At 36.9% G+C, this 12,678-nt stretch overlaps 1 protein-coding gene across 1 annotated transcript in view; it reads left to right on the top strand.

Annotated features, from left to right (window-relative positions):
• vih (ubiquitin conjugating enzyme vih) overlaps nt 1–12,678 on the top strand; it is a 50,185-nt gene that overhangs the window by 16,705 nt on the left and 20,802 nt on the right. The window contains exon 2 of the mRNA XM_090376838.1: nt 1,992–2,019. Coding sequence (XP_090232964.1) covers nt 2,008–2,019 — 12 coding nt within the window. The 5' untranslated portion in view covers nt 1,992–2,007. The remainder of the gene's footprint in view (nt 1–1,991; nt 2,020–12,678) is intronic.

Raw genomic sequence — 12,678 nt, forward strand, 5'->3', positions numbered from 1 at the left:
GTTTGAATATTTTATTACCGAATTAATGATACCATTAGTAATTATTATTGATTAGTAAAAGAAAATGAACAGTTAAAAAAAAAAAAAAAAAAACCTTTCGTGATGTTGAGGTTTGAGTCTACCTTTAGGTCCAGAATCAATCCTAGAAGTACAGCCCACTTGTTAGGGAACACCTTGTATATTGATTGTATTTGAATATTAGAATACAGGGTGTCTCAAAAATATTGGTACAAACGTTTAGAGGAGGTAGATAACATTTTAAAGGAATGTGAATTGCATAGGAACCCATAACCGGAAATGTCACGGGAAAGTAGTAGCAGAGGCACAAGAAGCAGAAATAACACAAGACAGTAATTAGTGGCAAACATTTATTTGACATAATATTAATAATGGAGTACGAGATGGATGCATTTCATGATGTTACAACAGATGCTCGAAGGTTCCACCATGAGATGCGATGCATGCGTGACACCGGCATGGTCGAACACACCTGGAGTTTCTTTGACAGTAGCAGCAGCAGCGCAGACGAGTCTTGTCACGAGATCCATTCCATCTCCATAGGCGATTCATACACGATAGATTTGAGGGCCTCCCAAAGAAAGAAATCAAGGCTTGATAAATCAGGTGAGGGTGAGGGCCAGGCAATGGGTCCACCACTGCCAAACCATCGATGCCCAAAACGCCTGTTCAAATGGCCACGAACACACCTTCCATAACGGACAGGTGCCCCATCATGTTGAAACCAAATGTCGCATCTCACATTTGCTGGAACATCTTCAAGTAACCCTGGTAGAACTTGTTCAAGAAAGATCCAATATTTAGCGGAGTTCATGTGGGATGGTAACAGGTATGGGCCGACTAAGCAGTCACCGACCATACCTGCCCACACATTTATTGCGAAGCGATGTTGTGCTGCATTGGTGCGCACACCGCGTGGGTTGTTGTGAGCCCATAAGAGCATTGTGCTGATTGAATAAGCCTTCCCGAGTGAAATAAACCTCATCCGTGAACAAAACATAGGCTGGAAAATTCAAGTCTTGAACACTTTCTTGGAGAAACCATTGCACAAAAGCCACACATGCAGGATGATCTTGGGGGAGCAGTAACTGAACCCTTTGGAGATGAAAGGGGTGTAAGGAATCGTCGTGCCAGACACGCTATACACTGCAACGAGACACTCCTAAGGCAGAGGCAATGGCACGTGTGCTGGTAGTAGGATTATTCAACGCACTTTCTTCTGTGGCGAGAGTTTGCGTCGAACGTGTTACCTCTACTACTCCTGTTACCTCTAAATGATCCATAATTGCACAAATTTTGATGCACACGTGCAAACAAACAGTGGTCCGGTACGTGTCTGTCTGGGAAGAGTTCTCTATAAATTCGTTGAGCAGCTCGTCCATTGGCCTCTGCTAATCCATATACTAGGTGCATGTCTGCCAGCTCACAGTTCGTATATCAGTGCGTGCTCTTTGTGTGGTGACTACCGCACCATCTACCGACTTACTGTGACGTTTCCGTTTATGCGTTCCTGTGCGATTCACATTCCTTTAGATGTTACCTACCTCCCCTAAACGTTTGTACTAATATTTTTGAGACACCCTGTATACATACATTTGATGTCATAAACTTTTGTACTTATTTCTTTGCAATTTTTGATTAATAGTCAAAATTTAATTTACAAAAATGATTGTATCATATAGCTCCCACAGTATATGCAATTACAATACTTAGAAAATTGGAGCTTTGAAATTGCAGGGTTTAGTTATCATGCAAAAACAGAATATTTCAACTTTTATTTTTATTTATTAAAAATGAAATTTCTAAACTTATTAAAATATTGTATTAATGTGATTTTAATTTAATTGTTTTAAAATATTTATGAAGACTGTTCTAATTGTGTCGTTTTTCATTAATGAAATTTTAAATTATACAAGTTTGTATGTTATTGCACTGTTCTTTTAAAACCTTTCACTAACTAATATTGTTTGCAGGCTCCAACAAGAACTAATGAAACTAATGGTAAGTATACTATTTTTTATGATACATAATAATGTAGGTTATTTTGCATGCTATTTTTAGTTATCTAATTTCTTGTCTTTTTTTGTGAAATGACTTAGAGGAAGTAAGCAGGCAAAATGGCAAGCATGTGAAACTCATTGTCGAAGCCTGCACTATGTTAGCTGTGCTAGAAGCCTGCTTTTGTAGGTAGTGGGGGGGGGGGGCAATTCTCCAATGCATCACAGCCTGAAAAAAATGTGCAACTTGAAGTGCTTGCTGAATTTTCTGGAACAGGGCATGATCTACTGAGGATGATGTCTTTGTGTGTGCTAGGTTTATCAAGAAATTAGATGCTCCCTAATTCTCCAATGCATCACAGCCTGAAAAAAATGTGCAACTTGAAGTGCTTGCTGAATTTTCTGGAACAGGGCATGATCTACTGAGGATGATGTCTTTGTGTGTGCTAGGTTTATCAAGAAATTAGATGCTCCCTAATTCTCCAATGCATCACAGCCTGAAAAAAAATGTGCAACTTGTGAAGTGCTTGCTGAATTTTCTGGAACAGGGCATGATCTACTGAGGATGATGTCTTTGTGTGTGCTAGGTTTATCAAGAAATTAGATGCTACCTCAGCATTCTGATGGGCACTTATGAGAGTTTGAAGAGTAGGGTAGATGCCTTGAAAGTATTAAAATGTGAGACCTATCAAGCTCTCAGCTGCCAAACTCAATGCCAGATCTCACTCTTAAGCATCAGGCAACACAGCAGCAATCTCCAAGGCAGAATGCTCTGGTCCCACAGGGGTTAGTTATTGTCGGTGACTATTGTCAAGTAGACGGGTAATATATTGTGTAATAAGGATAGATGGAATAGGGCCAGTGTATGTCTGCCAGGGGCAAAGGTTGATGATGTTGTAGAGCAGATATCAAATTTTAAGGGCACAAAGGGTGATATTGTTGCACACGTTGGCACTAATGACATTAAGAGTAGGAGCTATGCAGATTTACTTAACAAGTATAGGCCAATGTTGAAAGTCTTGAGTTAGTATTAAATTTGAAAGTGTGCAATTCTGCCCAAGCACGATAGGAGGCAGTACATGAGAGCTTTGTTGAACAATTTGGCCCTGGAGAGAGATTGTGCAAGGCTCATGGAGTAGAATTTTTCTCAGCGTGGTCTGTGCTTGTTAACAGGAGGGACTACTATAGGGATGGGATACACTTAAATAAAAGAGGCGCAAGAGTGTTTGCTAATGCTATCAAGGGAGTGTTAGGTGGGTCAGAAAACTGCTAGCTTGGGGAGGATTCAGAAACTAAAAGGTTAAAAGAACTGCAGGCAGATGCAAAAGTGATTCTTGCACTGTTTCTATTAGAATGAGTAGCAGCCTGGAAGATGGGGAGCTGTGGGTTTCAGGGACTGGTGGGAGTCATCATGAAACAAATAAATGGGCTGTGTTAGGGTAACTAAGAATAAGAATAGGGGCATGTATACTTGCATGTACACCAATATTAGAACTATACTTGATTCTTTCCATTGATGAATTTGAAGTGCTGGTCAAGACATCAAAGGTGGATATTGTTGGGATATCAGAGACGTGGATGTAAGGAATGCCGAATTGAAATTTGGGGAGTACAATGTGTTCAGAAATAGATAGGAAGGGAAGAGGGGCTAACCTGTTAATTAAGAAAAACAAACTAAGGAAGCGCATCCCATTGACATGGATGGTGCACCCACAGTTCACTGGGAGTCAAGCTGTTACGTATGCAGGGCAGGCATGCCTAAAAAGTACTAATAAACACAAAAATGGTAACTGTAATTAATGCCAGCAAGAAGAAAAAGGTTTTGAATCTAAACAGGATGAAGTGCTGCATTTTCTCAATGTTAATTATGGTTACCTGCACACCACACCATTAAAGGAAAAACTTGCTTTTATAAATTTCCTAATAAGATGAAGCAATCTGGAAATAATCAACTTTTTATTCAACATATCACTTCTAATGGCTGCACACTTGCAATGTTCCCCTAGCTCTTCTCAAAAAAGCCTAGTAGTAATAGAGGCATGTGATGCAACAAAGCAAGCGTAAAAAAAGAAAAGAAAAATTCGCACATCCATTCCCCCTAAACATTTGTCCGGTTCCTCCTTGAATTTATTTAAGCTATCAACTTCCACAATAACAGATGGAAGTTTGTTCCTGCAATTAGCATTATTAGAGGCATACGATGCAAGAAAGCAAGCTTATACAGCACCAGCAGCAACAAAAAAAAAAAAAAAGAAACCTTCCCATTTTGCCCATCCATTTGGTTCAAATGTTTGTCTAGTTCTGCCTTGAATTTAAGTTGTCCACTTCTATGACAGATGGAAATTTGTTCTGCAACTCTTTCCTCAATTTGAATTTATGCCCCCTCAGGTTTGTAATCTAAGGAAGCCAAAGAATCCAATCACAATTCTGCATGATCAAACCCAAGGCCTTATACACCTCAATCAGATTGCCTCCCAGGTGCCTATTTCCAGCCACTGCAATTTTCATAACTTAAGCCTTTATTATTAAGAGGGCCCCCTACGTTCCTCTCACCAATCTTGTTGCCTTTCGCTGTACACCCTCAAGAAACTCTACATCCTTCCTAAAATGATGCCTCCAGACCTGTACACATTTTCAAGGCATGGCCTGACCATTGCCTTATACAAAGGGATAATCACCTTTCTTTCCCTACTAGCAAAATTCTTGTATATCGTTGACAATAGCCCATGATGTGCTCTGGCAGCCTGTCTGAATTACTCAGAAAAATTCATATATGACCGCACAATTACTCCAAGATCTTTTTCATTTTCTAACACTAAGTGTAGTAACTCACATTTGGTACTTTTCTCTGGGGTTACTTCTACCCATATGGAATAATTAGCATTTATCAATGTTAAAAACTTCAGTTGCCACTTCTCAGCCCATTTGCCCAACTTTTTTTATATCCTGTTAAAGTAGCACATTGGCATTACTGTCATTAACAGTAATGCCAATTACTGTTAATTTGTATTTGTATCCCTGTCAACCTTTGTATCATCTGCATACTTTGACATTAAGCCTGATATACCTTCACCTATTAATATCATTGGTAAATAGGCGAAACAACAGCAGGCCCAACACTGAACACCGGGGGACTCCAATAATAACATTAGTCCACGAAGAGCAGCATCCATTGATTACCACTGTCTGTCGTCTCCGACTCAACCACACTTTTATCCATTATATCAACTTGCCTTTAATAGCATACTTCTCCAATTTGTACATCTTCCATGCACAACAGCATCAAAAGCTTTCTTGAAATCCAAGTATATGATATTAAAATTTATATTTTTGCATCTAGTTCCTTTGTAAGCCCACCATATATCCAATAAAATTTGTCAGACAAGACTTTCACTTAAGAAACCCATGCTGTGTGTGAATTATTACTGCAGTCTTGTCTAGATAATCCTGCAATGCTTCTTTAACCAGTGACTTCATTATTTTCCCCAGAACAGAAGTTAAACTAAAAGGTCTGTAATTACATGTATCACCTTTTCATCCCACTTTGTGAAATGGGGATACACTTGCACTCTCCAGTCTGTGGGGACTTCTCCCGAATCCAAGGATGCTCCCATAAGTATGGCTGAGGGTCTGCTTACTTCCTTTGCCGTGTTCTGTAATATAACTGGATAGATCTCATCCAACCCAGGTACCTTTCCTTACAGTTATTACAAAATCATCAAACTCCCTGTTAGAGTTTAATAAGCTTCTGTCCTTCACTTCTCTAAAGAATTTCTCATGTGTGAATGTAGATTCAAAATACTCATTCAGTTTGTCAGCTATCTGAGCAGAATCATCAACACTTGAACCATGAATATCAAATGGACCAATCTGACTCATCACCTTCCATTTGCCGACCGGGCTAGCCGGGTGGGTAAAGTGCCTACCTAGCAACCCAAAGGTCGCGGGTTCGAATCCCACCTCAGGCTTCGATCAAAGTACTGCAAAAACCTTGGGAGGTGCATTATGGCCACAGAAGCAGATTTGCCAACAACTACTACCTACCCTTCCATTTAGATTATATATAAGTAAAGAAGTCCTTAGTGTTTTTCTTAGCTTCTTTGCCAAAGGTTTCTTGTAAGCTGCCTTCACTTGTCTAATCTCCTTTGTGACTTGATTAGAGACTAGCTTATATCTGCCATAGGCTTCTGTGTCGCCTGATAATTTATGTGCATCCCATTCATTTTTCTTCTCTGCTACAACTTCTCTGGTTCCACTGTACAGAATTTAAATCTGTCTGAGACCACTGTAGTCACCTTTGTGCAAGCAAAAACTCTTCCCTTTACCCCTGATGGTAATTATATTTTTAAGTAAATCCTACATCAATACGCTGTGATCACTGCCACCTAGTGGTTCCTTTATCTGCAAATTCTTAATGCACGAATAATCACTGCTGATAACCAGATCAAAAGTATTACCCTTTCTGGTCATCTCTTGCGCATGCTGCTGCTGCTGTAGAAAGTAATCACCCAATAAATTCACAAAAGTCTTGCTAGTGAGCGGAGTGACCAACCCACAAGTTCCAGTCGATATTTGGGAAGTTAAAATTCCCCAATATAAGACAATCTGATTTACTGGCCCACTCTTTCTCTGTTCAGTTCATTATACTCATCAGATTCATTTGGCCTATAACACACTCTTTCTCTCAATTTTGCCCAGTGCTTCTGATTGACTCAACATTGCACTGTCCACCCATGTCAACTTGCTGCATTTCCTTAGATAGCATAACCCCTCCTTCCTTCCTATCCTGTACTGTACATATTGTACTCCCCAAATTTCAATTCTACATTCCTTATGTCTGTGTGACTCCACATCTCTGATATTTCAACAATATCTGCCTTTGATGTTCTGATCAGTACCTCAAATTCATCAAATTTATTTACCAAACTCCTAGCATTGGTGTACACACAAGTATACCTACACCTGTTCTTATTCTTAGCTACCCTAACACAGACCATGTATTTACTTGTTCCACAATGACTCCCAGCAGTCTCTGAATTCCCCCGCACTTTGTTTTCCAGCCTGCTGCTGATTCCAATAGAAGCAGTACAAGAATCACTTTCACCTCTGCCAGGGTCTGCTGTTAATCTATTAGTCCATGTATCTCTCCCCCCACTGAACACTGCCTCTATAGCATCAGAAAATATTCTTGCTAGGTGAGGTTAGACCCCCCCCCCCTTTGGGGGTCTATCTCACCTTGAGCTGAAATTTTTCAATTTCATGGTGAAATTGGACTAAGTATTGCCAGTTGGACATTACTATTTCTAAAGTTAAAATTTGCTTAAACAAAATAATCATTGTTTTGTTTTTTATTTAAATAACATTGCTTTTTGTTTCAGAAATCAAGGGATACCTACTTAGTAATGGGTAGCCCATCTTTCGCCTTGATAAGGGCAGTCATATAGTGAGGCATTGAGTCCACTAGTTCACGAAAGCATTCCACACATATTTCCTCCTGCCTGAACAGTTCCTTGTTGACATGACGGGTGTGTAGCTTAGTCCGGTTTCCACAAGATACACACTTTCCCATCCACTTGAAATAACTGGAGATGGGACTTGTCGGTCTCCAATCATGTAAAGACCAGTGCCAACGTTCGTCCACCCATTTGAGGTGTAGAGGCCTGTGTTGTGGTGTTAGCAATAGGACTCTCATTTGTTGCCAGCTCCCATAACCTATTGTGACTAATGATCGCCTGATGATTTTGGTGGAGACATTTCTGGGACCCCCTCTTCCTTGTTGAAGTCTGCATTGATTTGTGCCACTGTCGCTCTCCGGTTGGCTGAAACAATGTGAGACATGTCGACAGCAATGTTCGTTCACCACCTTTCTCTGCCCGAAGCACTGTCCATGATGAAATGGTATTAGTAATGGCCGCATGGTGCACGAAAGCCTATGGCTTATGCTGCACCAGCCAAAAAAAAAAAAAAAAAAATCCGAACAAAACAATGATAAAAACAAAAAAATAAAAAATAAATAATAGTAATTATACTGAAAGCAATATGGACAAAACTTGCTCTCTGCTTTATTTGTAGTGCTTTATATAAGAGAAATAATTATTCATATAATACTTTTTGTTTCTTACAATTAAATATTAAGTGTATCAATTTATTTGAGTGAGATTAGAACATTTATTATGCAAATATATTTTGAAAAACATGTCTGATAATTGATATTTCAGATAACTGAAATTCTACTCTATTACATTACTTGTTAGTATAAATTTATATAATCCGAATTCCCAAATCAGCTGATTTCTATCAATCATTCATGTACTTTGATATAGGGGTGGTTTATTGATAATTAAACTCTATAAAAAAGGTTGTTTGATGTTGAATAAGAAATTAGAAAATGCTCTTTGGGTAACTTTAATTTTCACACTATCCGGATGAAAGACATGATTGACTGGACTATTATTCTTCATTTGCATTATATCTGTTGAAAGTCATGCCAGTTTTGCAGAATACAAATCACAGCAATCATAAAACAAATAACCTTACCTGTAAAATATTAATCACCATGACAGCTGTTTGTGAAGCCCTAGGAGAGGCTGCATAAAAACAGTCCTGTAATGACTTTAGAAAGGGATTTTGCCTAGTATTCAATATTTATTGTGTGTAAATGAGAGGCTTGTATTAAAAAAGGGGGACATTTGTCTTTCAAGCAGTATGTGCCATAGGCTTGTAAAAATGTTTGCTATGTGATCCATTGACTGGATTCATATTTGATTTTATTGTTTAAACTGTCAACACAACAGGCCCTAAAGAAATAATCAATGATGGGAACTTTTGGTTCCATATTTATAAACATTGATTTAGCAAAGGGTTATGTGGTTGATACCGTTAACTGATATTCCAGTCCATCGTGTGGTAATTTGAAACCAAATAGAAGTGAAAATGGCCCAACTTTCCTGAAAAATTGGGCTCATTTCCCTGAATGAAGCCAAATGAGTATGCAAATAAATCCACAGGCAACTTTAGTGGTCCAAAAATGATGGGATGTAAGGACTTTATGACAGATGACTTCATGGATGGCAACATGGCATCACACTTTGCTTTGCATCTATTTGCATTTCTTCTGTCTGTGACTGCCTTAATAGAAAGGTTTGTATTTTTTGGCCTGTGTGTGTATTATCGCTGAATGTTTTTTTTCTGATTGGTTGGATCTATACTGTATCTTGTATAAACTGCTCATTAATAAAAAAAATTATATATCATAATTTTAAGTTTTGAATGGGGAGTGAACAGCGTTTTCGTGTAATATTTCTGTTTTAAACAGGATATTAGATATTTAGACAGAAATATGTAATATTTCTGTTCAAAACAAAAATATTACATACATATTAACCAGTGGTGGGATTCAAATAATTTAACAGCCAAGTTCGCTGCCCTAATGACTGTTCTAAGTATAAAAAACTATATACCGAAAGGTTGTTTATTATTTCATGCAGTTAATACTTAAATAAGAACAATAAAAGAGGTCCACAAAACTAGATTATGTTATAAGAAAGAGTTTTAAAATATTAATGAAAAAATATTAAATAATACCTGACAAAAAACAAAATTGTTATTTAAGATATTCTCATGTGGCTTCTTGATTGGCATCCTCACTTGCAAATTTTCTTCGCTTTTATCCGAGCATCATCGGCTGAGTGATTTATCCTTACCATCTTCACTGTAGGAGTAGGATCCCATTCCTTTAGAGGTAGGCCGATTAGACTAATAGTCATTGTGTTTGATATATTAGAAACAGTTGGGCGACTTCTCTTCTCTGAACATATGTTCATCTTTGAAAAACCCCTTTCTGCTTCTGCTGAACTTATAGCAATTGTTCTGACAATATTTTTAGCTCTTTGAACACTTTCAGGAATTGCATAATTCTGGGAATTTTTTAAAACATTTTCCACGAAATCTCGATAATCATTAATATCAATTTGGTAATTAAAAATTTCATTAAATACGAGCAATTGTTCTTCAGCTTCTTCAATAGTACTTCTTCAATATTCCAGTAATCTGGCTCCAAAAAATTGAGAAATTGTAATTTATTCCTATCTTGAAATTGGCTGCAACTTGCTTTTAAATGTTCACAATCCATTAGTCTTTTTTTCAAATTCGTTACAATGTTTTCTAAAAGTCTTTCCCGAGGCAGCCCGACAAATCAATGATTTTCTATAAATTTTATATTTTTGAAGGTTTCTAATTCATCAACTTTTTTTCGTATATACTCTTTTCCTTTCCAAGCATTTGAAATGCTTTAATAGATCTTATCACGAGTTTTTCAGCCTTTATTATGTCTATATTTCTTGCTTGCAGTGCATCTGAAAGAAGAGAAATTTCATTTAAAATATCAATCATCGATACCAAATCAGTTATAAAATATATATTTTCAAGACGGGCAGCCATACCTAAGTACTTGTATTTTTTATTTGAATAATAATAGTGATGTAGTGCTGGATAAGTGTGCCACACAGCTAGGGTTGAGCTTAACTATAAACAGCCCATCTTGGTCCCAAAACTCTTCCAATCTTTATAATTTCAATTCCAAGTTGTTCGGATATTTTGGAAAGTTCAATTTGGATTTTATTGGATTGATGAAAAATAGTATATATCTTATCAATAAATGTTTTAAAATGATTTACTTGCTTTATTTCCTTTATCGAATCATCTAAAACAAGATGGAGGCGATGATTTAAACAGTGCCATATTATTATGTTTGGAAACTCTTTTGCAATCCTAGTGCTCACTCCAGATTTTCTCCCAAGCATAACGCTGGCACCATCGCAGCAAAATCCTATTAAATTTTTTTCTAGGTAATTCTTAGTAAGCCCAGCATTATTTAAACTTCCCATAACTGAAGAACATATTGTCTCTACATCTTGTTTTTCCAATTGAACTAGTTCAACAAAAATTGTTGGTGATGTAACTGAAACCTCAACTTTTAAGAAAAGTATAATAACTGGTTTGCAGGATATCGTTGAAGCTTCATCAATAATCAAACATATTTTCGGATTATTTTCAATAATTTTAATAAATATTTCTTTTTTAATTTCCTTTGCAATGAAATCAACTACTTTCACAGCAGTTTTACGAGAATGTAATCCTATTCCCATATCTAATCCATTTTTAATTTGCACTTCTATCTCATCTTCTATTTCTGAAAACAGTTTACATCTTTTTGCCAGGCTGTAAACTGTATTAAATACTCTACAAGTAGCACTTAAATATTTTTCATTCATCATATCTATTACTTTTGTTATTGAATCCTGCTCACATTGTTTTAAGTTCTCTTTACAAATGTTATGAGCTTTTGATGAAAAATGTTTAATTTTTTTAATTAGAGAAGCTTGTTGTACCTCCTTAATTTTCCCTGATGCCTCAATCTGAAAACATTTCCAATTCTTTTGACACATGAACACTTTTTTCTCTTTTATAAAGTCATATTTTGCACAATACTCGCAACTTAACTTTTTGTTAAAAATTACCAGTCTGTCATATTTTTCTTTAAAATTGTTATATTGTTGCACTGTCCAGCATTCAGGAAGATTATTTTAAATTTTGGAGTTATCATTTTTTATTTCAATAATTGATGTGCTGCTTTCTTCAAGTTGGAGTGGTTGTGCGTGTGACTGTTTTGTACCGTCCAAGGCCAGTTCTGATACAACAAATTCTGATTTTGGTTTCTTATTGAAAAAATCTGTCAAACTCTGTTGCCTTTTCATCCTTTTAAGGGCTACTGCAAAAAATTTAAATGTTTTATTTTAATATATTATAGAGCAGGAGTGGGTATGTGCCTATATATTTGAATATTTTTACTGGTTTTGTCCACGTGTGGTCATATCATAAACTTTTATAAACAAAGCACCGTGCTTATACCATTGATAAATATCAGTCAGAACATACATTTTCTTCATTTTATCGATACTAAACGAAAATTTCTTGCTGAATTAATAAATGGCATAGGCTATGCAGATTAAATACGATAGAATAATGTATACGACAAACCTGTTTGTCACGGGAAGGTTGTGATAAAAACATCTTAATTACCATGTGCACACTGGCATAAGGATTCCAACATGGAAGAACATTCTTCCATGGCTTCCGAAATGGGTGATAAGATAACCTATTCCTATTGTTTTTATTGATTGGGAAACACCAACGCACTCATAATATCTCGTGTGAATTTAGGGCGTAACACAAAGCTGAAACAAATGACAGTGTATCACCCCCTGGTTGTTTGGCACTTTTTCTATTTATGGTATATGTTTTTTTATTTAAGTAACAAATGCGAGGGAATAAAAATGTAGTATTTCATCAAAGGTATAATGAGTTTTATAAAATGAATAGATAAACATTACAAGCATAGTTCCGTCTAATTTTTTCCACCTATGGACAGAATGAACATTACTACAGGCACTTGGAATACCCTGTTGCGTAGATGAACGTTAAAAAAGAGTAAGGAATGTAAATTGGTGATTTCCACATTGGGTGGCTGCCCTGGAGCCCACCTTAGAGAAAACCCTGATCACAAGTGCCATTTTAACATCCGGTGCGAACCGGCTGAGTCCTACCACTGATATTAACCATACGAAGGCACCAAGTTTGTGATGCAAGTAAGGTATGGAATGTT

This window comes from Mastigoproctus giganteus, chromosome 7 (assembly GCF_048544385.1).
Source record: "Mastigoproctus giganteus isolate SK-2022 chromosome 7, ASM4854438v1, whole genome shotgun sequence".
NCBI lineage: Eukaryota > Metazoa > Arthropoda > Arachnida > Uropygi > Thelyphonidae > Mastigoproctus > Mastigoproctus giganteus.